Genomic DNA, 27,404 nt, shown 5'->3' with positions numbered 1-27,404 from the left:
GTGTTCATGTAGCCAGCATAATGCCTTTAGGCCTTCAGATGCACTTAAACAAGCCTGGGCAATGGCTAACCTGAGATAGGAAAGCCATTCAGTTCACTTCTCCACTACTGTCCCCTAACAAAATGCATGGTCCTATCTACATGGGTGTTTCTTCATTGAGTAAGGCAAAAAGACATGTTACAAGTAGCGAAACTAGTGGTTGATAGGTCTGAAAAACGAAGTGATATTAAAAAATGGACGATTGCACTACCTTTTCCGCAAAAACAGTGCATTCTTCAGAAGAAACTGGAAGAACATTTATTGTTGTTTTACACAATATAGTATATTACGTAGTCAGTTGTCTGGCAACCTGGAATGCCGAGATTAGTGAACTTAGCTGAATCTTTTCACTTGTGCCCGATGCAAGTCGATATCTAGGAAAGAAAAAAGAGAAAATGTATTTAAACCTTTTTTTTTCTGACAAAAGAAAAAAATAAACTTTAAATTTGAACTTACTCTATTTCTGCCATTTTGTCAATCAGGTACATCTTCACTTTGTCATGGAGTTCAACTGTTTTGAAGAAGGAATGGAATAATTAGAACGAAAGAAGGCTACCACTAGTTGAACTTGAAAGCAACAATGCAAGTAGGCTACATGTAGTTAGTTTCACGTCACTTATGTGCTAGTATTGTTTGACACGAGTAAAGCAGGGGTCCATTCACCACTGTGGCGAACATAAATATCACAACCCTCCTGATAAGGTAAAGTAGCACTATGTCAATATTGCCTGCAGTCTCATGCCTAATACAGTGAACTCTCACTTAAGTGAACTTCAAGGGACCAAAGAAAATAGTTTACTTAAATGAAAGTTCACTAAACTAAACCTGCGACACCTGCTATAAGAGAAGATGATTAGCTGGCCCCACTCACCGGCACCAATCTCTCCTCACATAGATTTAATTGAAAAAACTCGATAGTATGCACCAAAACATGGAACAGCGTTGGGCACAGAAGATATCGAGTCAGAAGTTTGAAATGAAATTTATTTTGAAAATAATTGTTCGAAATGAAGCTGTTCAGAGATTAAATGTTTCTGTGCACTGCCTCTGGCACATCTAGTTGCTGTGGCACAAAGACTCGCAACTCTTTAATATATCCTAATACATGTCCAGAGGTTAAAGGCTTTTAAAGGGACTGACAGCTAATTTTTTTTTCGACACAGTTTTTTCTTCGCTGAGACAGAGAGCTTGCTCTTCTTAGTGTTCGTAGCTGCAGCAGTTAATCCTAAAAGCACGTAGTTATTTTCTAAGCAGTATTTTTCGATCTGAAGTGCTCTGAACATGGATATCCCTTTCTGTTCAGCAATGCTGAGAATTGATAGCGATACCGGTAGCCCTTCTAGAAACTAGCACATGCTGTCGTTGTTCTGCTTTCGCAGGAGTTTCTGTAACTGTGCTTAACCATGTTTATTCCGAACTGAAATTGTACTTGAAATTGACCTGAAATTGTACTTTCTGAACAAACAGTAATTCTTTCTTGCATACTTTGTGAGAAGTGCAGTTTATTTTGTAATGCAATGTTGTATTTATTCAACTTGCAGCAATTTTTGTTTCTTATTAGTAGTTTTATTTGTATTATTTGTGAGTCAGCTTATTTGGAATGGGTTCATTTTTAAGATTTTTCAGCACAAACTCAGTGACACAGAAGAGCAAGAAAGCACTTGTCCGTGTGCTACTGCTCTTTGTCTCAGTGCTTCGTGCGCACTATTTGTAAAACATTATTGTGTATCAAGCTCTGTGATTCAATGTGTGCAGCATTATTTTGTTGACTAAGAAATGCAATACCTCAGAAGGACTCATACTCAACCCTTAGAATTTAAAACCGCCCTCTCCTCCACACACTGCGGTGTCATTGTTATGAAAATGACATAGAAATAAAAACAAGTACAAAGCCACCACGAAAATTTTGCATGTTTACAAAACAGGCAGACTTGCTATCAACTTACTCCTATGGACGTAGAGATGGACCTGTGTAAGTACGTCTTGAAGTGCCAAGCCTTTTCCCACTTTTAGCTTGTTGATGTCTGACACACAAAAGGTAGAAACGTCAAGGTCACGGCACAAAGTTCAGCACGTGTAGATTCCTTACAGCTTGTGTAGATAAAGCACCACATGGTTTTACAGGCGAACACACCAGTTCATAGTTCCTGCAGGCTAAAGCAGCGAGATGTGAATCCAACAGCCAATCTACCTAGAAGCTGCCAGAATTCATCACTCACGCATCCTAACGCACCACTCACACACATACTGCCAGTGACTAATGAGGAAAACTCTTGAAAAATGCAATCTTTTTCAAACGAGTTCATTTTGTACTTTTCCTTACTTGGCTAAGCAAGAAGCACGTCTTCCTCACCAATAGAATGGATGGTACCCTCATGCTCTGTATATGCCCCACTTTTGCCACTTTTGAAAGTACTTCAGCAAGCATTGCAGCATACCAAATTGTGCGCAATGAAATGTTCTTTCCAGAAAATATATGTTGTAGAGAAAGAAAAATATTTTTGAATGAATAAAAATTTTGAAAATGTTGAAACTTTTGGTTTCCAACTGGTAAACAATTTAATAAAAAAACTATTTTCAAAAATATATACAGCAAAGAAAATTCAGAATATACATTTTGACCATAAATTACCCAGGAACATTACAAAAAATAATAAATCTTGTACAGAATGTCTCTACTGACATAGACAAAGAAAATCGGAACTGAGGTGCTGCTTCATTGCTCGGGCCTTGCGGTGAAGCGCTGCTTGGTTTTTCGTGAGACATGTCTGAATGCGTACTTTTTTCCGTCACTTTTTTTGCGATAAGAGCCTGCAGATGTTCCACTATAGATGGGTACCCGTGATGTGAATAATCTCTCTATAAATCAGATGTCTAATTAACTTCGCTACTTCATCTAGCGTCACCTCTTTCCATGAGGCACCTCACTCCGCTTAGGTTGGCATTCCAATATATGCATCCAAGCATACTTATTTGCATTTTTGCACATCATATTAAAACAAAAAGAACTATATGACACGTGGTCTTAAAATTTTTCCCGCTGCTCCGTAGTCAAAGCCAAGATGTGCTCCGGTGGCCTTCTTGTCGGGAAAAGAAGCTCTGCAGCCGGCACCAGCACACCGCGCTTCAGCGACGTGTGGACCTCGCACATAATTAGAGTAGCTATAAGATTGTGCACAAAGGTCGGCAGCTATGCACTTGCGGCAGAAAACAAAACTTGAGGCCATAAACAAAACAAACCCATGAACGACTGCGGATGTCTAAGGCTGACGCAAAACCTTGTTGCTATAAAACTTGAAGCTGAGGTACTGTCATCCTCGGACTCTAAACTAGTCTTTGCTCAATTCCGATGCTGTTGCGAGACAGTTTCGAACGGCGCATGTTTCTTGCAGCGCAGGTGCGCACCCATTGGGCGTGACTATGACGCCATAGCAGCGACTAGTGATACTAGATGCGGCCCTGGGTCTGATATGATACAAGCGAAACCAAAGCTGCTGGAAACTGACCGAGAAGGCAACCCCCCACTTTAAACAGGCGGCAGACCTTCGGAAATATTTTTGTAGCATAAATTTTCCCTGACTTCAAGCAACAGCCCTCTATTGAATAGCTGGCATACATTTCTGCGAAATGTTGTTGCTCCCCGCTGTCAGATTGCAAAGCTGACACCTTGAATTAATATTTGACCTGCAAACATTCTTTTGATTACATAACATTGATTGTACTGTAGCATAACCGCGAAAGGCATGCACTTTTGTTAAGTTCGCCAGCCAAGTGCATTTTCCCAACAATACACGCTCATTGGTCTGCGCAAAGGTCTGTCAAAAGTTACTATGTAGTCAAAACGAGCTAATTCAAATTGATTCTGAAAGTTTAGTGGCTGGACTAACTACCAAGAAGTGCTGGGTGCACAAGAAACAAATTCAACATGCCAAAATGAGCAATCCAAAGCGTCGATCACCGGTGATCGATTTGAATAGGCGTGGTGACAAAAAAGTCAAGCTCGAAGTTACAGGTCCGATTGTTGGACTTGAAGGCGACATTTCAATGAGAGCAAAATGAAAAACACTTATGTATCTAAGTTTAAGCCTATATTAAATACTCCAGGTGGTCAACATTAATCTGACGTCCCCCTCTCCCTCAAAGACATGCCTACCGATGAAGTGGTTTTGATGGGTAAAACACTGATATTAAAAGAAAGCTATAAGCCTGAGTATAACAGCAAACAAGTCAGTGCAAAAGGATACGGTTGTAGGAGTATTCGAAGTCCTCATTGAGCAGTGTGCTGACAATGTCACTGATGTCTTCCTTGAGTGGGTGGCCCACACATAGGTAAACGTTTGTCTCATTCACTTCATCAAAGGCCATGCTTGTGCTCTATAGTACAAAAGAAACACGGGTTTCACTGTTTATGGCATAATTAGTCTAATTACAGACTTCAGCTCCCACTTTTCACAGTTCTGACCTTTAAAAATTATGGAAAGCATAGTAGACTTCATAGAGACAGATATATACTATTAATAATGGGGCTTTTGTGTCGCAATATGAAACTTGAGTGCTGACATGAATTTTAATTTTTGGGATGGTTGCTCTCTATAAAAACACAGCGGGCGGTTGAGAAGACTAAAAGTAGGCTTGTGCGAATATTAGAATACAGAAACGAATATTACCGTATCTGAATTCACTACGATTCGAATTTAAATTGCTGAAAATTTCAAACTATTTGAAATGAACGAATAGATGTATATTAGTCCGAGTGTGGCGCCCTGTAAAGGTGGTTTACTGCAGTGAACGAGTGCTAAGCCATGAAAACACTTATTCAGGTGCATGTCAATCCAAATATAACCCTCTGTAAAAGTGGTTTCACTGCAGTGAAGGGGTGCTACACCGTCAAAACACCAATAAAAAAAAAGCAAAAAGTGCACTGCCGCAAAACTCCACTTCAAGAATAAACATAATACCATCACATGGATCCTTTATTTTTCAAGTTTAAAAGCTTTTTATACCAGCTCATACGCTCTAAATATAACCTAACCTAAGTATAACCTGTAAGTATAGTGTTTCTAAAATTATATATTTCGTCATTTTTAAAACACAATATACTTACAGGTAATATTTAAAGTTATCACTTGCATTCTACCAAAGGTCAAACTCTGCTACTATTCAAGATTGTTTCCTCTTCCTTTGAACAAAAAGAATGACATTTGCAAAGGTTTTGTTTTTATTTAAAAAAAAAAATATTGTGCATGTTAGTAGGGTAATCGCAATTATGCCCATTTTTTTTTATAATATGTGATATGTACTATTCAAATTTTATTCAAAATTATTTGACCGAAATCACTATTCACTTAGAATTCACTTCAGACCTTAAATTCACTATTCGCACAAGCCTACTAAAAAGTACAGTGGCGCCTGGGAATGCATTGCATATATTTGTTGTACGCTGTTTTTAAAAGGTAATAAAGGGAAACATAATAACCGCAGAGCCGTACCACGAGATTGAAGTAACTAGAAAAATAAAAATAGTGTGGAGCACATTCATCAAGCACTCTCAAATCATGACTGGTAGATTGCCACTATAGCTCAGGAGAAAGGTGTATTACAGCTGCATCTTGCCGGTACTTACCTACGGAGCAGAAACCTGGAAGGTTACAAAGAGGGTTTAGGTTAAATTGAGGATGACGCAGCGAGCGATGGAAAGGAAAGTGATAGGTGTAACCTTATGAGACAAGAAGAAAGCAGAGTAAGTCAGGGAACCAGCCGGGTGATAGATATCATAGTTGAAATGAAGAAAAAAAAGTCGCAGCTTCGCCGCAAAGGCGCAGCAATGAACGCGATAGCAACGATTTGAAAGGTCACGCGCAGAATGGAAAGAATGGAAATGTACTCACAGGTACGGATGCACGCGATTAAGCGTCTCATTCATTACTTCGCTGAGTCTGAAAAGCGTGCGCTTTTCGCGAACGGAGACTGCAATGATTACAGTGACCTTTCTGCGCCCGGTAACTACAGCAGAATCGTTCTACGTAGAGCCCAAGGCCAGCCAAGGCGTACGATCCTCCCCACCTCACCACTGCAAGATAAGGGCCGGTGAGGGAGCGTCGCTCACCTTCTCCAAGCCGGGCAAAGTACGCGTAAGAGATTACAGCGGGCGTCACTGCGCGATGTGGCGCCATGCGCTCATTGCGCCATCTTTCTGGTAATGCCGAAAACACAGCAGCGGTAAGTGGTAGATATGAATAGCTTGCCATCTGAACGGTGAAGAACGTTCTCCGGGGTGGCTCTGTGGTTAACACCTCGCTTTCACGACGCAGAGGTCCCACGTTCGATTCCTCGGGCCGGAGGGCTTTTTTCTGGATTTTTTTTCTTTCTTGCGTTTTCATATATACAGATACGTATACATATACGATGCATGACATCGACACCGACGTCGACGGCAAAATCCAGCCGAGTGTTCATATAATTGCTATCGCAATAAAAGAAAAACATGGGCCGGGCATGTCGCGCGTAGGCAGGATAACCGCTGGTCATTAACGATAGCTGACTGGATTCCCAGAGAAGGCAAGCGGGTTAGGGAGAAACAGAAAGTTAGGTAGGCAGATCAGATTAGGAAGTATGCGGGTATGAAGTGGCAGCAGCTACCACAGGACGAAGTTGTCTGGCAGATCGTAGGAGAGGCTTTTGTCCTGCAGTGGACGTAGTCAGGCTGATGATGATATTTAAAAGACACTTTTGGTTTTCATATTGAGGGAGTGGCTTCTCCATGACGTGTCGCGGCAGTGCAACGTCATGGGGAAACAGCAATTTGCAACATACTGGCAGCAGATCTACCATCTGCTTGGGGTACACATAAAAAACAATGAGTGCACTGTCTTCAGTGACCCCCGACAGCGATTTCTGTGACTCAGGCGGCATGCAGGATGCAGAGTTTGCCAACGCAGTGGAACTGTGCTGACTTGTAAGAATGCAGTGGGGCATGCTTGCTGATGCTCAACGATGAAAACTTCAACAAGAAAAATATTTTATACGTGCTAGCTTAATCTGCACTAAAGAGTGAAATGATTTTTCGCATATTAGTAAAGTACAATTTCACAATCCCGAAAACACCACTCTTACCTCGAGACGACGCTTCTTACCAAGCGTTGTCTGAGCGAAATGAGTGAAAAAAAAAAATGCGGACGGAGGCGTCATCTTGAGATTTCCTTACCAAACACAATGACATCATAGATTTTGATGGTGTCTACTGGACCCTACATAGCTTCTAATCGATAAAAATGAAGTACACCGTCATAGATCTAGATTGCAAAGTTTGAGAAAATTTAACTGAGCCAATGTCATGAATATACCATAAAACAAGTTTTGAGATTTCTGACATCTCTTGCAGAGATTTCGGCTTGAAATTTTAAAATGAAACTGCAACCTTATTTTTCTCCACTAATAATGAACTTATGATGGAGAAACATATGGCAATGGAGTTCTCAGAGGGCAATTTGTCAATCAATACCAAGTCATAGTTTTTCTAGAGTCCCTTCAATCTGGTGTATGAACAGCATTTATATTGCATACAAAGAAAACGACCATTATCTATTTTGCGATGTTTCATAATTGTGTAAGTACACCTTTAAGGACAAGTCGGGCAACATAATGTACACTAAATTCCGGCAACCCCAAGAAAACATTAGTAGTATTAGGAACATACATGTTAGGCCTGAAGCGATTCTAACAAATAACACTCACTGCACTTGCTGAAGGTGAAGAGAGAAAGGACTGAAAGCAAGGGAAATTCTAAATAAAGCACGGAGGGAAAAAAAAGACGTCGAAGGCGCATATACCATCACTGAGCATTAAAAATCAATGAAAAAAAAGAGACTTTTTGTGTATCGTACATTGCAGTAGACTACTGATGGGCCACCAAACTTTACGCTGCCCATGACAAAGTCCTTAATTTTACAAGAACATTACTTGAATATCTGAATTGAATGCTATTGACATTATAGCTAATGAAATTGTGTTATCAAAAGTAAGGAGAAAAAAAAATAAGGAGCCAACCTGAAGAATGTTTAATGCTTTCCTCATGTCACCCTGAGCCAGATCCACAAGCGCTTTCTTGCCATCAGCTGTGACAGTCAGCCTAAAGCAAACAAAACAAAGCCCATCATTAAGACCATTACGACAACGGCATGCACATAGCAGTTTCCAGAGAAGCTCAAGGGACAGACACACTACTAAAAGTAACTTGCGTGGGTTAGGGCAGCTTATATATGTAATTACTTTTTCTATTTTTCACATTCTTTATATTCACCTTCATTTCAGAATGTGCACGAACACACACACACACACGCACACACACACCTGAATTCACCTTTGCACATAAAAAGCAATAAGCTCCCTTTTCACTCATACACTTCAGCAAACAAAGTGCAGAGTGAGAAAATTTCTAGAGCACATATTTAAATATGTAGATACAGTACCAGCATGCACAAGTGTATCATTAATATTATTCAGTGACTGTTCATTGCCGGCTTACCAGTGCTGCAGATTTTCGGTCAGTGCACAAGAACTTCATAAAACTTCATTCCGTACTATTCTAAAGAGTGATAAGTAAATGGCGGAAAAAAGCTGTGAGTGGTGTAAAAAAAAATGGTGGTAAAAAGGAGCCAGTAAACAAGCTCCCAAACAAACACTCTTAAACAAGCTTACTAATTCCCGCAAAAGTACGTGACGGTAGCATTTTACAAATATCACAGCATTTCGCGTCACGCAGCTGCTCCATTTTGAATGATTCCTACGTCCCCTCTCCGGTGTTTGTCGAATCCTCCTATTATGCGAAATGATTGAATCTTGCACGTGGGCAACATTACGTGCCCTGATTTCCTTGATTGGTTCTCTACAATATGAAATGGCGCATTGGCTATGCGGTCATACAGTTCTAGCCGTTCTAGCCGCACAGTTCACATTTTTATTTTCCCATGCTGCTCCTCGCCATTTTGGCAGAGCCTTGAGACTATTGAGGCAAGCGGCGTCGCTAGAATGAAAGTCTCCGAGATCAAGAAGCGTACCACGATTTGACCGTTGAGGAGAGAGCGCTCACTTTGCCAGTGCCTCATACCACTGATGCCACGCCTTTTCCCCATGCCATTACGACATGAGCAACACATGGAGGAAGCCTTGCTCGACCATTGGCTGCATGCCGATGATGTAACTGCTGACTTCCTGTTACATTGCCGAAGTGGGTGTACTCGCAACAAAGAACTACACCTACCCCTCTACACTGATGAGGAGGCTGGAAAGGTCAAGTGAGAATCAGAAACCAGCCGAAGCGGGGTGTTCTATGCCCTGTAACTTCCTTATTAAGCACTTATTCACAAAATTCTTGCGGCAGTATGTTCACATCACACAATTGAGCAGTTATTTCTCCATCAGAAATTTCTGACTGTGAGGTTATTTACTGTCTATTTGAATCAAAAGCAATGACAAGGGCCACAGCCCTATGCTACTCACGACACTCTGATCAACACACAATGCAAAGTTAGATCGTTTATTAGACGAATCTGTAACAGTCAGACGACTACGTATTCCCAGGTAGAATAAGCAGTAGGTGCAGCGAGCTGAGCTGCAACCATGTTCTTCAACAAGCTTTCATCGCGACATGTGAACACATGGTGGTACATAACTTCCACTCACTGCACATACACGACTTGACTCCAATAACACAGATATAAAAAGCATGCAAAGTCTATATTTTATATCTGGTGCACTTCTACGATCAGTAGAAGTACCCAATTAAGAACTGCCTGAACACTCACTACACATTTCACTGGCTGTCAAACTAGCACAAGCACAACGTCAAGGTTTATTCTGCATCAAAGTAAGTAGTAAGTGCTGTTTTCCATTGATTCCCTGCATGCATTCAGATAGGTTTACAGCTCCTGGCCTAGCGAACACAGCACATGACACTGAATTGGATTGATAAAATGAAAGCCTGTGAGCACATCAATTATTGCCACACATTTAATGCATATTTAAGGTAATTACTGTGCAGTATGTTTATTACCACTGATATCACACAGTCACTTCTGATAATAAAGTGCACAAACAAAAAAATAATTCGGAGAGTTTCTTACACTATCATTTAGACAACAGAAAGGCAAAAGCCTCAGTTATGATACATTAAAGACTGAAATGTCACACCAGAATTTGAGAAGCCATCTGACTTATTATGTCTCATTTCATGCTTGTTGAGCATCCTCTGCTGCTGCATAACCTTTCAACATAGAAGTGAAGTAGCAAATTGGGCTAGTGCATTTTCTTGTGTTTTTTGTCCTTTTTGTGTGCTGATCGTGATGAGACTTTCAGCATAGCACACAATTTAGTAGGTCTGAGCATCATCTATTATGTGCACTTTCCAAGTTACTCCACAGCTGTCAGTAAACCATCTCGCACAAATGCTGCTTTTCTTCTTTTTATTATTAGTCATGCAAACGCGGCTAAGACAAAGTTAATGTGCGTACTGTGTGTCTCAAGTCATAAGGTCACAAGGTGCGCAGGTAGTTGAATGATATTTAGTGCAGTTTCACGCTAAAGTTGGCACTTCGCTCAAGGCCACACATATACAGGGTGTTTTTTTTAAGCAGTAGATTTTTTTATTTGAAACTGTAATATTCGCAGCCGATTTCCAGGCCTGAAGGAAATACTTTGCAACTAATCAGGTTGCTCAGTAATGACAAATTAATAAGAATACTTTAATCAACTTTTTATTATCTATTTAGAGAGGTTGTTAATATGGCAAAGTTGTTCTACATCACAAATTATGGCGAGCCTAGTTTATCAAAAATTTTGTGCATAGTTTCAGAGATTTATCATCGAACTTGAAGACCACGATGCCTAAGAAACCGAGTCCTTGTGCTGCGTCACAGGTGAACTTCCTTAAACAAAAACAGCTAGTATAAGGCCTTTACTATAACATATTTCACTTTCACTGAATGTCATGCAACAGGTGGAAAGTTTTATCTTTTTTCGATGCATGCTAGCATTTCATTGGAATGTCTGAAAGAAATATGGCTGCTGCACAATGTTGTTGGCATGCCACATTCCTTCACAATTCTATAAAGTTGTCTTGCAGCAACTGTAGACTCAACACACCACGGAAGCCGTGGTCTGATAACCACAGTGCTAACCATACATATCATCTGTGAGAGTACTCACCTTTACGTACAGTGCAAATAAAAGCGGGTGCTTCAGCAGCCAACTGTCTGTATATGGGCATACATAAATACGAACACGAGTCATAATTTTCGTGGGTGGAGCAATTTACGCCACGTTGATGGTGCCTCCTTGCGGAGCTGCCAATTGTGACAGCATATAAATGATCCCTAATGATTGCTGGCATCACTGGATTGAGTAAAAGCGCCAAAATCACATTCAATGTTTCTATACAAAAGACAGGCCTCTGAGTTTTTACAGATATTTATTTTTTGGGCAAAAGAATAGGCTCGTTAAAGCATTAAAGCAGTATCAAATAATCAGTTCGAATAAGCAACTTTTTTGATCGGCCACGTCATTCTTGAATACTGCTGCTGCACATGTGTGATTACATGCACTTGTGAGAACTATTTCCAATAAAATTCAGTAGTAGGTGAGCACCTAAAATGTCAACTTATTTCCTTCTGTTCCTGTTTGTTCACACATAACATTTACACTACATCGCACCAACTGGCACAACATACCACTATCTTAATTTGCATAACTGACCTTTCTTGGGTGATTACGTGATCAATACGAGGTGACATCTGGGCAGCTGTGAGGGGCCCAAACCGAAACCGAGTGCATCGTGACTGCAATGCTGGTATGATCTTGGATAGGTAGTTGCAGATGAGGCAGAATCGGGCATTCTCAGTAAACTTTTCTATCACTGGTCACATGAAATCAAAGAAAGACACCAGTGTGAAACAGAAGGCAATCAACAGGTAATACTTTCCTACCAAGAAGTTCCATAATAATAAATCTTAGGCACTGAAGAGAAGAAAGACATAGTCAAAAATTTTTTAATAGCTTATCTTTGTAAAGAACATTAAAATATTTACTTATAAAATGTAGACAAGCAATAAATTTGATATGAATAATAAAGCAATTAATTTCTTTTTTCTCTGGGTATAAGGAGTGTAAATCATTACGTGGGTTACACAAAGGTTATGAGTTCAGCTCTTCAGGTGCTAAAGGTGAACAAGGTGCTTTCGGTATACTTTCTTTTCTAGATCAACATCAAATGTACATGTAATGCTCTTCTATGATTCATAAGGAGTTAAATGTTCAATAAACCTACTTCTCTGCGCTCTTTTTGGTTTTGTATGAAATAATAACAATATGTGGGGTTTTACATCCCAAAACCACGATATGATTATGAGAGATGCCGTAGTGAAGGGCTCTGAAAATTTCCGCCTCCATGGGTTCTTTAACGTGCACTCAAATCTAAGTGCACAGGCCTTTAAGCATTTTCGCCTCCATCGAAAATGCTGCTGCCACGGCCGGGATTCGATCCCGCGACACCTTCGGGTCAGCAGTCGAGCACCATAACCACTAGACCACCGTGGCGGATTAGTTTTGTATGAACATCAAAGAAACGCTGCAGATGAAAACTGTTTTGAAAATTATACACTTAACTACAATGGCTTTATAATTTCGTTGGGATTTTTCATCACGAAGAAGAAAATCACAGTGCAATTTTTAATCCTCTAAGCTCACCTCGACGCAATGCATTCTGTGCATCATTGGTCATTGCGTCAGCTTCATCAAGCACAATCAGCTTGAAGCCAGAACTGCAAAAGTAAGCACACCTTAGGTACATGTGAAGCCAAAAGAAAACACACAAATGCTGGTGTTTTGTAGGCAGCCACAAACTAATGACATGGCTGAATTTAGAGTGAACTTACTTGAATATAGTTTTTGTGCTTGCAAAGCTCAAGATCTCTCCACGGACAATGCCGATGCCTCTGTCATCTGATGCATTGAGCTGAACAAAAAATAAAATACCTAGTAATGTTATACCCTAGTACAAACCACAGGCACCAAATAGTTTATTATACTCATACATCATTTTCTAAGGTATACTAAGTATGCAAAGCTCCCCGCAAGGAAGTTTACAACCACCTCCAAATGAACACTGATCAATTTTTTTTTATCGCATCAGCAGCATTTTGCTAAAATAAGTTGCTTTCCGTACTTCGCCTAATAGTTGCTGAGCAAAGCTAGGCATTAATTAATTAACATAGACCCTTACCATAGCTTTTTGGGCCCTCATATTATAAAATGACACGTCTACATGGAACGCATGTAACTGTCTGCAGAATAAAGGACTCACCTCAAGCACTTTGGAGGTGAATTCTCTTGGAGTGTAGATCTGCTGGGCGCATGCAAGTATTGTAGATGTTTTGCCCGTCCCCGGAGGTCCGTAGAATAGCAAGTGCGGTAGTTTGTCTTCTTTGATGAATCGTCCAACTGCAACAAATGTGAGGACACTATGATACAAAAGACTAGAGGCGCCGGAGATAATGACCTTCATATCCCATGGAGACACACAAAACACGCAAGTTTCACCGCAACACGTAAAAGGCATATAACAGGATATGCGATACAGAGTGTCAAGATTTGAAGGAAAGAATCACGCACTCGTGCCGATTATGTCTTCGTGCGCGATCAAGTCGTCCAGTTTCTGCGGTCTGTACTTCTCCACCCTGCGCAATTAAAAAAGCAAGCCTGCCAGCTCTGTTCGTTCTCACATTGCACATGCGCGGACAACATAATCGGTAGCGAAACACGGGTTAAAATATACAAACCATGGCAAGTTTGTCGTAGCAGCAGTCATTTCCGCGCGCAAACTTGGCGAGTCGAATAACGCGAAGTGGGCACGGATTGTGCCGACTTGTAAACACGAAGTCAAAAAAGGTTAGTTACACTTGAAATGAATCACGTTTTGCGAGGACGGTCACTCTGTATAATTTATGAACAACGAGCATGTATTGTGCAAATAATACAGTTGCTAAATAATTTTAAAGATATTGCGCTTTCGGTCGCGACCGCGTCGAGGCACGAAATACAAGATGGACGCGCCCAGCAGCAAAACGTTACGTGATATGTGAGACCGCTCGTGCAGTTAGATGAAATCGGAATGGTGCTTCTTTGGTCGCGCGATTGTCGAACTTTGCTGAAGCATCGCCTAAAAAACTCGGCGAATCAGGAGCTTTTTTTGTTCTGGTTCTGTGCTCTGTGGCAACACCTGTAGCAAGGTGATCGTCGACCGGCGATGTGTACTCAGGCAGCGTTGACTCAGGATTTGCAAGCTGTAAGTTACATCGTTCAAGCGAGTACTCTGCACCGTGGCGAGAATACTAACTTTGTCGTTTGACCGTTGCAGGAAGAGGCAGAGGTTCTGCTTTCGATATACGATGGTGACGAGAACTTTAAGCAGTTATCCGATAAAGTGTACCAGTACAAGGCGAGTAACCACGCTGTGCACCTGTGCAGACCTGTTGCTGTCTTGTCGCTGTGACGAATTATTTTGTTTTTTTTTGTACCTCTCCGACTCTAGATTGGCGATCATGACACCCACAAGTCGTTTCTCATTGAAATTAGTTGGCCCGATAACTACCCAGTCGATCCTCCAGTTTTTAATATGGACACCTTCTACAACAAACACATGTAAGCTAGTTTCGCTCAATGCCCGCGTTAAAATAGGATACATCTTAAACAGTTCATGCTGTACCATGTTACAACTTACCTATTGCCAGTTAGTGTGTAGGTTGTTTGTTTCAAATCAGCTGTACTTCCCACGTTATATTATTCTCGCAGAATTTCGGAGGTCAAGGAAGCAGTGGTAGCAGCACTGAAAGAGCAGGTAAGCTGTAGATGCATTCAAAATAAAAATATTCAAGGCGCATGTTTTATTTTTTATGCTCATGTATGAGCCTGCCACCGAATCGCTGTCGGTGCACTTAGTGTAGTCATTTAAGTAGAATACCGAAGTTCAACGTTTTGAAGAGAAACTTGTCTCATCGGGGTTAAGACAAGTAGCCATAGCAAAACGCTGGCACTAGCGATATTTGTTGTTCTTCAAAATGTTCATGTACGCATGTTTTGCGAATAAGCTGCTAATCGAACAGTTCTGCTTATTAAATATTCATGTTGGCAGTGCTGCTCCTAAGTAGTGCCTAGAGTTACGATTAGGGCCATTTCTTACGAGGTACGGATAAATCTCAACAGACGTCTATGCTTGCATTGGGTGAGCTACACAAAATAAGTCTGTCATTGTTGTGATGAACATTTGAAATTTTGTTAATGCAAAGTTTTATCCCCGCAGTATGCTGCATGAGTACAAAACAATGAAGCTAATAGTTGGAGAAGCTTCACTACATTGTAACTTAACTGTTACAGTGCTTGATGTCTCAAAATTTTAACGCTTTTGTGACCAGCATTTCTTTGTGTTAGAGCTCTTGCACTTCCTTCCTTCTTTGCACTCGAGCTCATTAAAAAAAAGAGTTGTGCCATTTAAAGAGTACTGACCTGCATGTTTGCTTTGTTGCATTAACATCTGCCGATTTAAGCATTTGGGTGTGTTGAACCTTGTACTGTGACAGATTATCCACTAGATTAAGCATTAAGGAGTACTGAATGAACTCGCAAGTTATACCAATCTCTCCTGGATTTGCCATTGTCCCCTTCTCTCTGCTATCTAGGCAGAGATGGAACTGGGGAATGCTATGACGTACACACTTCTTGAATGGATCAAGGAGCATGCAGAGGAACTCACTGAAAAGCAGCCAGAGGTGGTGGCCGCTACAGACATAGAAGAAGAACAGCCAAAGGTAATTTCATTGTTGTTACTTATGTCGCGTGTATAGTCTGTTGTTCATACCAGCGTCACATGATGCTCTGCTGATCCTGATTAAACCCAATGCTGATAAAATGGCTCAACAGTGATTGGCTCTCTTCTGTAGATTGCGTAATGAAGTAGATCACGGTCAAGAAATTTGATCCTTATCAGGCCTGATCCCGATAAAAGTGACTGCTCGACATTGGTATTACTTGTTGTCAAGGTTGGCCAGTAGATTCCGTTGCTGAACTAGAAGTTACAGGTTTGGTTATCAATTGTGGCAGTTGCATTTTGGTGAAGAATGCTAAACTGCTTATACACAGCGCTTTTTTGTGTATAGTAATAATATCTTGAGTTTGACATGCCAAAGCCACATTATGTTTATGAGGGAAGCCGTGGTGGAAGGCTCGAGAAATTTCTACTGTCTGGACATGCACTCATATCGCACAGGACACAGACATCAAGCATTTCGCTTCCTTTGAGTTGCGACTGCCACGACCAGGATTGAACCCAGGACCTTCAGGTTGGCAGCCAAGCACTGCAACCACTACCCACCGCAGTGGACTTCATGTATATTAAGTTAAAGTTAAGAGGTACAGGTGGTCTAACACAAAATTTTGAAACTGAACATTTATTATCTCCTCTACTCTCTCATTTTCAAAATCAACTGATAAATTTATTTGATTAAAACGATTTGAAACAAGTTATCTTTAGTACCATTTTAGAGGGACACTGAAAAGACAGATTGTTCTCATGGTCTTATTCACTCATTCACAATACGAAAGCACCATGCTCGCTGCACGAAAATAAAATATGAGTGGCGACGCTACGTTGAACTTCCCGCACAAGTTGCCATGATGTCATAGAGTTATACTTCTTTGACTTTTGACTGGGGCCTGTGTAGTTCCTAATCAGTGAAAATGGAGTATATTGTCTTTTAAAGGAGCCAGAGAGTTAGCATACCAACTTTTAGAAAATTTCGTTTAGACAATGCAGTCAAGATATGAGAAAACACTTTGAAATTCATAGCGTCATTGCCAGAGATTTTGGCAGAAAACTTAGAAGTTAAACTTTTGACATTGATTTTCTCATCTGTTAATAAACCTACAATAGTGAAATTAACAACACTAGGATTTTCATAGCATAATTCATCAGTCTAAACTAATTTGTAGTTTCACTTTAGTGTCTTTTCAAAACGAGACCAAGAGAATGATTTCTATTGTATTACTAGATCACCCTTTCACAATGCCAAGTGCATGCAACAATGCCAGCTGCAATTTTCACCTTGGTGGTATCTACTAGGACCTCCATAGTTCTTAGTAAAAGTGTTGTGCAAAGTCCTTGAAGGGGTCCATGAATATGATGCCCCAAATTTCAAAGTTTTATGTTGAGCTGATGCGACCGCAATACGAAAAAACACTGAAAACTTTAGTGTCATGCTGATATGAAAATTCGGACACCAATGTCTGACCTTCATTTTCTCTTACAAATACTAAACCTACAGTTTTGAAACTATTAACAAAGTTTTCAAGCGGTCAAAATACATACGTATATGTACCTTCATGCAGCTTTCCTTTTCTGTATTTCGACATCAGTATTCACTAAAACAAGTGTTTGCAAGATGCCTCAGCCTAGACAAATGTACACATATGCATTTTTTGGCCGTCTTACTTATACCTGACCAAAGCTGAACAGAGTGCAAGAATGTCGAGCTTGTTAGAGCATTTGCGATACTTCTGTACCACTGTTTTATTTTACTGAGTTCTTAACTTGAAACATAACCTACAAAGACATACCGGCAGTACGTTGTGCAGCTGCATTGGTGGACCTTTCAGCTCGTGCCTTTAGAAGCCAGACTACTGTAGCTGTTCTTAAGCAAGAAAGCATAAACGGTGCTGCATATATTTTTCAGGAGCCGCAGATCTCGGCTAAGAAGGAAGCGAAGCAACCCAAGCTCAGCAAGAACCAGAAACGCAAGCTTGCTGGCCGTGTACTTCCCACTGGGGAGCTTCCCAGGGGTCACGACTGGGTCGACGTTGTCAAACACCTCACACAGACTGGGTCAGCTGTGTCATAACCAAGCACTTTGATTAGAAAACTACAGCAACTGGGATACAGCAATGCTTTTGTGAATTTTGTGAAGCAACACTCGGCCCAGGAAACCCCGTGTCAGTCGCAGCGTTTGATTCACTGAAACTAGCTTTGCGTTAGTGTTGTGATACCGCTGTGTTAAACATGCAGTGTCCCAAATTGTTTTACCATAAACATTACAGCAGACTCGTGTGAAGGGACTGCAATAGCCCATCTTTAACCAAAAAGTACAGCATTTAAAATTGAAAGTTACCCAGAAGTGCCCAGAAATGAGTTTTTGAAGTTCACTCTGCTTTGACCACGAAGTTTTCAGACGTAAATGTCCCACTCTTGTGAGCTTCATTGTGCCTCTGTTAGCTGCTACCAAGTCGGCATACAGCACAGTTCACTTATGTCAATGAGAAAGTTGGAGAATACAATTGCTATGAATGTGTGTTGTAGTTTTCAGTGTCATTGTAAACTTTCGAAGCATGATGTGGTAGATAGGCCCAGCTTTGAAATCTGTTACCATAAGTGGACTGTGTCATGCTATCTGAACTGACATCATAACACTACGTATTTTGCATTCTTGTGTCCTTTCCTACATGCATGTGTTTCTTGTGTAGCATACAAGTCACAAGCTACATGTCTCTCCACAACAAACAGCAGCAGCAGTAAAATTTGTTCACTACTCAAAAATGTCACCTGTTAATCTTTGAACAGTAAATTGTGAAGTTCCTGTGCCTCTTTTCATTCTTTAAGTATTATCAGAAAATTTGCACTTTGATACTGCACAAGTTTACTGGTACTGCTCTTTTCCATAAGCTAAAGTACTAATGTTAGACTATTTTCGAGATGCTTGGTTACTGAGTGAGTGACATAATGGCCAATGCTGCAGTTAGAAGTTGCACAGATTGTTATATCACCCTGAATCGAAATTTAAACTAAAGGTTATTGGTCAAGACTGTGGATTTTGACTTCCCACAGGTCTTGTGTCCTTCACATTTTTCAGCCCTAATAGCATTTGATGTGGAAAGTTTAACACAATGCAACAACGCATGTTTATTTTAGACAAGTGTGTTAGGATTCCTTTGCGATTGCAGAGCTTTCCTGTAAAGCACTTTTCTTGCCAGGTTTGTCGTCTTAGTGGTCAATTTGACCACTTTGCATGAATTTTTTACACAACTCGGTGTTAATATGTAATAGTGAAAATTATTAAATCACACATTCAATGTGCCTGACTTAAATTGAAAATATAATGTCAAGCTCTTTTTTTGTGTATAAAACCCATGTCTGATAGTAATATTTAGCATTGCTACAGTTCTGTCTGGTGCTTTTAAAATTGAATATATGTAACTCATCTAATATCTTTACTGTCGCAGTGCTGAAGCTAGTATGCCGTTACTGCCATCAGCAATTTAAACGAGGGCTTTTCTCATGCTTATGTTGAGCTTGCTGCTGGATCCCTTGAATTAAATGAATATTTTTTTAAACTGTAAACTAGAAAATCTGCAATCTGGAACCTTTATTTTTCATGAAATACCAACAGTAGACTTTTCAAGGCTTTTGCCGCATAACTTGGTCATGAGAATGTACAGAATTAAAGAAATATTTACTCATTATTTGAAAGCTTTGTGTCTCACTATATGACCAGTCATGTGCAGAGCTATAAGCTATCTTACAACAACTTACATTGCTCAATTGAGAGACTTAGCATATTCAGTTAGAAATTCGAACGGAAAGTGGAGAGCAATGATGTTCTCACAAAAACGCACACATAGCAAATCACCAGGCAGGCATTGGAATGAGCACTGGAAATTCACATATTAGTTATATTGAAATTACTGAGCAGTACGTAAGGTGGAAAAGCTAGTATGTACAGAACGCAATACTTCATTTTGTCAGGCCCTACATATTGAATAGAAGCACGGATAATGCCAGCCGCACTAGCAACGTCCTCGAATTAACTCTTCAGGCACTTCAACAGCATAAACTTTGGTAACACCAGATAGGGAAGATTCGGGGTCTCGGTGCTTAGCACAGCTGAGCACGGTAGAGACAGTGAGCAGGAACTAATGCACATGGGTTAACAGAAGATGCTGTACAACGGCTGAAACCCTTTCCATATACATTCAACATGGTTCAATTGGGAACACTAGAATGAACAGCTGCACAAACACCTGGCTTCAGAACCAGGCCAAGTGGACGACATTCTTTCTGTAGGCTTGATACCACACTGCGAACAGTACGGCAGCGACTGTCAGAGCGCCCTTCCAGGTTCCAGAGGCGGCTACCAGAGCACCCGCGAATCGTGCACAGCGCCACAGGCTTCCGCGGTTCCGTGCCGCCACGACGGGGCGTGCGTGCTCGTCGCGCCGCCTGGTGCGAGCCAGCTCGGCCTGCAGCTCCGAGGGCGGGTGCTCTTCGAGCAGCTCCCTGGCGTGGACGATGAGTTTCTCGAAGGGCAGGTCGCCCTCGACCAGACGCGACAGGTAGCTGTGAACGGGCGCCAAGTCGCAGTCCAACGCTAGAATCTCGTCGCGGGCGTGCAAGACGACCGCTGCCGACAGGTAGATCGGCATCCAGGGGTGGCTGGACAGGAACAGATCGAAGAGACGCACCACGGTGTCGTAGTCGGCAAGCACGTGGCCGAACCACGTGATTACCCAGCTGAGGCAGAACATAATCCCGACCTGGGCCCGGTCCAGGAAGTCCCGAAGTTCGGGGCACTCGTGACCGAGAAGGGGGTAGATGTGCTCGAGCATGTCGGCCGTGCGCGCCATGGTCTTGTCCATGAAACGGCGCAGGTTGGAACACGAGATCCGATCGACCAGAAGGAAGCCTATTTCCTCGCCCAGAACCAGCAGAATCGTAACGCAGATGTCGTGGTAGCCCTGGTAGTAGTGCAGCTCGGGGTTCTTCATCAGAACGCGCATGATCATAAACACGAGCCGGTCCTGGAGTGCTATGCGCTGCCCTTCGGCGACACTAGGGGGGAAACGCTTGAGCGAGCGCTTGACGTCGAGAACCACTTGCGAGTAGTAGGCGTGCTGTTCTATCTCGGCGAGCGACGGTCGCGGCGATGTCTCGTATACGTTGACACCGCCGATGCGCGGCCAGACGAGACGCCGGTAGTCGTCGCAGATCAGGCCCAGTTCCTCCACAGCGGCCATCTTCAGGCCCACCGTGCTGCCGTCGGCGAGCGCGCGTTCGATCATGCGGCGCTTTCGGGACACCAGAGCCCAGTCGATGCCGTCGTCGTGCTTCACCTCTGCGCCCTTGTCTTCGACTGTCTCGGCTTCGCTCTGGTACGCCCGCTCGTGCTCCGGCAGGTCATTCGGTGCTCCCATGTCGGACACACGATCGAATCCAGTTTCGGATAGGACTTTGATCTCTTTTGACGACGGCGCACGCTCACCCAGTCGTTCCTCTTGCCGCTCGGCGATGCAGACGCCGCTGCTCATGCCTGTTGTGAGGCACGACACGTCGTTTCAACGCTCGGAATAGCTGTATTAGTAATGCAGTACGTTTCCGCGAGAGTCGTTTTCCTCAAACGAAACTACGACGCCGCAAGAATGAGTAATACACACTCGCAACGCGGTCCTCCTCGGCGATGTCGGCGACACGAACGCAAACATACACAGCAACTATTACAGTGTTAGCAACTGAAAGTATCACAACACATGTAAAACGTATATCACAAATTTTAGCCCTTAATAAATATATCAAATATTTACGTTCACAGCTGCAGCACATTAATTACTGACTTGTGTGGTTTGCTCAGGTAATAAAATAAATATGTTTACTCGAATACAAGTATCAGGTATTCAAAACATTCAGTCAAAGCGCGATAAACATCGAAATTTTTGTTTGACGACGCCTCGTAGCGGGCAAAACAGACAAAACAAAAGATCGCTTTCTTTTCAAGCGAAGCTACGCAGCTCATTTGCAAAGGCAAAAATGGCGCAAGGAAAACTCAAGGTGAAAACTTCAAAGCCCGAAAATGCAAAACGTTCAACAGCCCAGGCCAATCTGCGGGGCGTTTCGAAGTGTAAGAAAGCGTCAACGTTTTACTCTCGCGTGCTCGTCGCTTCAGAACATATTATTGCCAATGTTAGTGTTTTCGACAATCGCTTTATTTCATTGTTTCAGCTCGCACTGGGCCTAAAAAAGCCAAAGCTATCACGGCGAAACAGCAAGTCAAAGTGGTAAGCGCTTCAAGATTTATTTTCTCGGCGAAATGGCTGAGACGCGCGCGCGTTTTTGGCGCGTCCTCGCCACGGAGTTGTCGCAGCGGTCACCATCTGTTGCTTGGTGGCGGTAGCGCTGCAGTCGAGTTACGCTCGTGTCGTCTGCTAGTAAGCACAGGTCATGGCAGCGCACGTAACGTGTACAGCAATCCCTTTTTAATAAATGCTCACAAATTTTTGACGCCGGCATAGTAGGCGTTCTACATTCAATGCTTCCGAGCGCATAGAACGACACGAGAAAGACATCTGCTCTGCGTGCACTTTTCTTTGCTGTAGTGTTACGAAAACAGGTCAACTAGGTAAAGCGTGTATGAGCCACAAGAGAAGGTGAACAAGAACAGGATGAGGGTACCGTGCATGAGTTTGGAGAAAGGCCGACTGTTGTAAGAGAAAAGTAACGATAATAATAGCACCTGTGTTGAAGCGCCTTGGGTGTCAGCTTCTCTTCACGCCTCTTTTTGCTGGCATGAAAGCTTTGTAGAATTATTTAAGACAACGCGTTTCTTTTTTTTTTCAAGAAAAATGTGTCGACACACTTATATATCGTCGCAAAACAAAGCATTACGTACTAGGTTCCTTCTTCTACATTTAACGCGACGCCTGGATTACTGGGGCCTTACGTTTACGCGCGACATGGGTATAATAATTGTTCTTCACAAGAATTTATTTACTTAAAATCGTGCAGGAACGCAGAAATGGCACTTTATTCCTGGTCGAGCGTGAATGTGTGGCGCACCGTACGCGCGCTGTCTTATCGTACGCACGGCGCATCTATTGTAATCACATCGTGCACCTGACAGAAACGACGGCGCAGTTAAGTTAAAGGTTCATTTTACAGCGTGGAGTCAAGATTTAATCGATGTCAGGAAAACTAACATCATCCGCAACCAGCACGCGCTCTCTTCGTCGTCATCATCTTCACTCGCTGAACACGTGCACCAATTTGTCCGGCCTGAGATGCAGTAGACTCTGATGGGTGACATGACAGGCACAGAGAAAGGAAGAATGTTTTTGGCGAAACGGGATTTGTACCCGCGTACAAGCTGTTTACAAAGGCAATTGCTAACAGAGTAAAGAAAACATTGGAATTCAATCAACCAAGGGAACAAGCAGGATTTATAACAGGCTACTCAACAGTTGACCACATTCATACTATCAATCAGAAAATAGAGAAATGCTCAGAATATAGCCAAACACTATTCATAGCCTTCATGTATTACGAGAAGGCATTTGATTCAGTAGAAATATCGGCAGTCATGCAGACACGGCGGAATCAGGGCGTCGATGAAGTATATATAAACATCCTGGAAGAAATATACAGGGGATCAACTGCTACCATATTGCTTCATAAAGAAAGCAACAGAATACCAATCAAGAAGGATGTAAGGCAGGGGGATACAATCTCCCCAATGCTATTTACCGCTTGCTTACAGGAGGTTTTCAGAAGCCTTGAATGGGAACAGTTAGCGATAAGAGTTAATGGAGAGTACCTTAGTAACCTGCGCTTCGCCGATGACATTGCATTGCTGAGTAACTCGAGACGAATTGCAACTCATGATTACGGAGTTAGACAAGGAGAGCAGAAAGGTGGGTCTTAAAATTAATCTGCAGAAAACTAAAGTAATGTACAACAAACTCGGAAGAGAGCAGCGCTTCGAGATAGGTAATAGTGCACTTCAAGTTGTAAAAGACTGTCTACTTAGGGCAGGTAATAACCGCAGAGCCAAACCACGAGATTGAAGTAACTAGAAGAATAAGAATGGGGTGGAGCACATTTAGCAAGCACTCTCAAATCATGACAGGTAGATTGCCACTATCCCGCAAGAGGAACGTGTATAACAGCTGCATCATGCCGGTACTTTGTTATGGAGCAAAACGCTGGATACTTACAAAGAGGGTTCAGCTTTAATTGAGGACGACACAGCGAGCAATGGAAAGAAAAATGGTAGGTGTAACCTTCAAAGACAAGATGAGAGCAGAGTGTATTAGGGAACAAACGGAGGTTAAGGATATCATAGTTGAAATCAAGAAGAGGAAATGAGCATGGGCCGGGCATGTAGCGCATAAACAGGATAACCGCTGGTCATTAAGGGTAACTAACTGGATTCCCAGAGAAGGCAAGCGGGTTAGGGGGAGACAGAAGGTTATGTGGGTAGATTAGATTAAGAAGTTTGCGGGTATAAATTGGCAGCAGCAAGCACAGGACCGAGTCAGCTGGCGGTACATGGGAGAGGCCTTTGTCCTGCAGTGGACGTAGTCAGGCTGATGATGATGCTGCTGATGATGATGACCAATGATTCGAAAGAGAGTCGTAACCACTCAGATATCTAGGTACGCCAGCAGAGCATAGCATAGCCTTAGTACAGCATGGAGCTGGGAAAGGGAAGTGGTGGTTAAGAGGAGGAGGATGACATAGAAAGGAATAGAATAACTACAGAAAGAATGAGATATAAAAGGGAGGATGAAGCGAGAGAGCAAGGAAAAATAGAAAAAGTGAGAGAGAAATAGAAAATGAACAAAGCCAAGAAAGACAGAGTGAGAGATAACGCACTTTATTTGCACCCGTCGGAGAGTGTGGGTGATATGTGCAAGGCGAAACTCAGGATAATGCCAGCCGCACTAGCAACGTCCTCGAACGTCCCGGCTTTGCTGGTAGCAAAGCGGGCAGATTCATGCTCAGGAAATTGGTCTACCAGAACCGAAAATACCCTGCCACCCCCCTTTATCTCTAGAAGCACTCCCCATACACAGTGAGCAGCACAGGAGACGCAGAGTCCAAAGATTCCCTCGTCCAAAAAAAGACAAGTCGAGCTAATCTTGAACAGCGGCATGAGACACACATTCATCAGATGAGGTAGAGATGGCAACCACAAACCCATCAACCATAACCACCAATTCTAAAAAAGCAGTCAAAGCTTACGACACTGGTAAGGTGTGCAAAGAAGCCAGCAAAATTTGGCGAGTAGGCAAGGAGAGCGTTCTCAACGACTTGATTAGAATATGGGCACCCGCCCGTAGAAATAATAGGGAACGAGGTCCGCCGAGGACGCACTCGCCGGGCCCTCGTGCAGGCTGACTACTCTCAGTCCAAAAAGCGAGACCTAACCCTATACAAAGAAAGCCACTGAAAAAAAAGAAAGGAAAAAGTGAAAAATAAAAAAAAAATTAAGAAGGCCGCCCACCACCGCGCTTCTTCCAGGCTCGGCTCCTTTTCGCAGACGGCTCCCTGGGTGCCGCCATAATCCTTTCTTGGCTGACCCCCCCCCCCCCCCCCCAAAAAAAAAACAAAAAAACATGCATTGCTGAGATTTTAACGCCTGCCTTTGTACTCCCGTGCCCAGCCCAACATGGTGGAGCTTTTTTCTCCTGTGGGAGCCTTAACTTTCTCTTTTTCATTGCGAGATTGTTGGCACTCGAGGTTATCGCATGCAGGATATCCTTCATTACTGCGGAAAAGTATTGAAGAGCTCTGCATAGTATAACTTATTCATAAGAGCTGGTATATGTACCACTTTATATCGTCACGCCACCACGAACGTCGCCAATAACTTCGTTGTTGGCTTCGATGAAAGTTTACGAGCGAATCTTACACTATTGTGACAGGCAGACGCTGCAAACAAAGGTATCCATGCATTTTCACGCCCTTAATTCAGTGAGCACTGTGATGTGATTTAAACTCTAACCAAAAGTTTTTTGAAGAAACCCGACGTTTCGGAACCGCGAGTAGTAACCTTCTCCTCCAGTTAGTCTCGCTTTCAAGGATGGTCGTTGCTTTCCCAAAACATCAACCGCTCTCTCGGAACCCTTCCCCCGGTGTATACACATGGACTGCGCTCCACGGCAAAACGAGAGAGAGGGGGAAGGTCATTCACCGCCTCGCGAGTTTTTTGAAGACACCGCTGCTACGTAGTTTCAGTTGCCCCTGATGAAGGAACCAAGCAGGTTCCGAAACGTCGGGTTTCTTCAAAAACTTTTGGTTGGGGTTTAAATCATTTCCCAGTTTTCATACCCAACCAGAGAGACATCTGTCGAATGTTTACATTCAGTGAGCACTGTGCATCGTTTTATACGCGGATAACTAATTAGTGTGCGTGTGTTCGTAGGCTTTGGAGAAAACAATCCGGAAGAACATCGAGCAAGAACTTCGTTCGCGGGCCACCAGCGAGGGCAAGCCGTTCGCGACCACTGCGGGTGCCACCCCAAGCAGCTCCGCAGCCGGAAAGAAGAAACGCGGGAAGAAGGGAAAGAAATAAACGCGGGCCTACAGGCTTTCGGTCACGTGGTGCATGCACCAAAAGCTGCGCTGGTCACATCTTCAATCGTTATTCAGCTCGTGCCTCTTGTGCGGCAGGCGCATGGCTAGCTTTGCTAGTCGGCGTCAAATCCCTACGGCTCCCTGATGGGAAACGACTCTTCTGCGCACTGCTGCATTTACTGACAGGACAAGCATAGTTGGCCTGCTTCTTCATAAAAACGTCTTCGTAAAAACGATGTTGACTTTGCAGCAGATACCGATAAGACGGAACAAAGCGAATGACACATAACACGCATATTCACACAGCGCCATGTATACATGTTTTTGTACATAGCGCTGCGTATGTGTGCGTTTGTTCCATCTGAGATTTCACATTCGATGCTCACCAACAATTCCGCCATGTAACCTGCAGTTCTAACATTCTAGGTGGTGCCGTGTCACAATATACTGAGAGGAGTGTACAGGGGGTGGGGGGTAGCTTAAGGGGTTCTGATGTCACCGGATGTATCTTTGATGGAGGTAACAGGAGCTAAATTTGCGAAATTAGGCAAACGCCCCGATCGACTCGTTTGGTGGATTCCGTGCTGAACGGTTGTGTCATCCGCGATTTCCTGAGCTCTCGCGGAGCGGTGCCCCGCCCTGTGTCTCTCATCTGTCCCTCATCTGTGTCCCTCATCTTTCCTATCTCTTTTCTCCTCTTTCTTCACTCGTGTGTGGTGAGTGTTCCGTTTCCTTTCTTTTTCTACTTTTTTTTATCCCCTAACCACATTCACAACAATTAAGGAGCCTAGCCAACGAGGCAGACAGAAGTTAGCTCTTTTTTTTACATTTTGTTCAAAAACCATGTACTACTGTGCCTCGATCGCTGGTATGTGGAACAGGCATGTCAGACAGATACGAAACGGCGTGTTGACCTCTGCACACAACT

At 42.7% G+C, this 27,404-nt stretch overlaps 4 protein-coding genes across 4 annotated transcripts; 2 read left to right on the top strand and 2 right to left on the bottom strand.

Annotated features, from left to right (window-relative positions):
• Window positions 1-271: 271 nt before the first annotated feature.
• RfC3 (replication factor C subunit RfC3) lies at window positions 272-14,009 on the bottom strand. Its single transcript, XM_037433118.2, has 11 exons — window positions 13,869-14,009; window positions 13,702-13,766; window positions 13,394-13,530; window positions 12,966-13,045; window positions 12,778-12,851; window positions 11,788-11,947; window positions 8,086-8,167; window positions 4,284-4,413; window positions 1,986-2,063; window positions 496-550; window positions 272-413 (listed from the first exon to the last, which is right to left on the bottom strand). The coding sequence occupies exons 1-11, from the start codon at window positions 13,895-13,897 to the stop codon at window positions 326-328; spliced, it is 978 nt and encodes a 325-aa protein (XP_037289015.2). The 5' UTR covers window positions 13,898-14,009; the 3' UTR covers window positions 272-325.
• A 130-nt stretch (window positions 14,010-14,139) lies between these two features.
• Window positions 14,140-18,473, top strand: LOC119181884 (RWD domain-containing protein 4). Its single transcript, XM_075888926.1, has 6 exons — window positions 14,140-14,374; window positions 14,447-14,527; window positions 14,621-14,730; window positions 14,881-14,926; window positions 15,765-15,893; window positions 17,814-18,473. Exons 1-6 carry the CDS (start codon window positions 14,336-14,338, stop codon window positions 17,976-17,978), a joined length of 570 nt encoding a protein of 189 aa, XP_075745041.1. The 5' UTR covers window positions 14,140-14,335; the 3' UTR covers window positions 17,979-18,473.
• A 1,303-nt stretch (window positions 18,474-19,776) lies between these two features.
• Window positions 19,777-21,570, bottom strand: LOC119181862 (TBC1 domain family member 20). The gene has a single exon (XM_037433106.2). The coding sequence runs from the start codon at window positions 21,433-21,435 to the stop codon at window positions 20,158-20,160; it is 1,278 nt and encodes a 425-aa protein (XP_037289003.2). The 5' UTR covers window positions 21,436-21,570; the 3' UTR covers window positions 19,777-20,157.
• Window positions 21,571-21,843: 273 nt separating this feature from the next.
• Window positions 21,844-26,522, top strand: LOC119181894 (uncharacterized). Its single transcript, XM_075888925.1, has 3 exons — window positions 21,844-22,022; window positions 22,124-22,179; window positions 26,325-26,522. The coding sequence occupies exons 1-3, from the start codon at window positions 21,932-21,934 to the stop codon at window positions 26,472-26,474; spliced, it is 297 nt and encodes a 98-aa protein (XP_075745040.1). The 5' UTR covers window positions 21,844-21,931; the 3' UTR covers window positions 26,475-26,522.
• The last annotated feature ends 882 nt before the right edge of the window (window positions 26,523-27,404 follow it).

This window comes from Rhipicephalus microplus, chromosome 3 (genome assembly GCF_043290135.1).
Source record: "Rhipicephalus microplus isolate Deutch F79 chromosome 3, USDA_Rmic, whole genome shotgun sequence".
Classification (NCBI taxonomy): Eukaryota; Metazoa; Arthropoda; class Arachnida; order Ixodida; family Ixodidae; genus Rhipicephalus; species Rhipicephalus microplus.
This window is presented reverse-complemented; position numbering and strand designations above follow the sequence as displayed.

Bases quoted from the DNA above. Each gene is read 5' to 3' on its own strand.
- RfC3 (XM_037433118.2), bottom strand. From the start codon at position 13,897: ATGACTGCTGCTACGACAAACTTGCCATG. The intron at 11,948-12,777 runs GTGAGCTTAGAG...TCATGTGACCAG, and splicing joins ACAGAATGCATTGCGTCGAG to TGATAGAAAAGTTTACTGAG. The intron at 2,064-4,283 runs GTATCCTTTTGC...TTTGTGTGTCAG, and splicing joins CTTCGAATACTCCTACAACC to ACATCAACAAGCTAAAAGTG.
- LOC119181884 (XM_075888926.1), top strand. From the start codon at position 14,336: ATGTGTACTCAGGCAGCGTTGACTCAGGATTTGCAAGCT. The intron at 14,375-14,446 runs GTAAGTTACATC...TGACCGTTGCAG, and splicing joins TGACTCAGGATTTGCAAGCT to GAAGAGGCAGAGGTTCTGCT. The intron at 14,927-15,764 runs GTAAGCTGTAGA...TCTGCTATCTAG, and splicing joins TAGCAGCACTGAAAGAGCAG to GCAGAGATGGAACTGGGGAA.
- LOC119181862 (XM_037433106.2), bottom strand. From the start codon at position 21,435: ATGAGCAGCGGCGTCTGCATCGCCGAGCGGCAAGAGGAACGACTGGGT.
- LOC119181894 (XM_075888925.1), top strand. From the start codon at position 21,932: ATGGCGCAAGGAAAACTCAAGGTGAAAACTTCAAAGCCCGAAAATGCA. The intron at 22,023-22,123 runs GTAAGAAAGCGT...TCATTGTTTCAG, and splicing joins TCTGCGGGGCGTTTCGAAGT to CTCGCACTGGGCCTAAAAAA. The intron at 22,180-26,324 runs GTAAGCGCTTCA...GTGTGTTCGTAG, and splicing joins CGAAACAGCAAGTCAAAGTG to GCTTTGGAGAAAACAATCCG.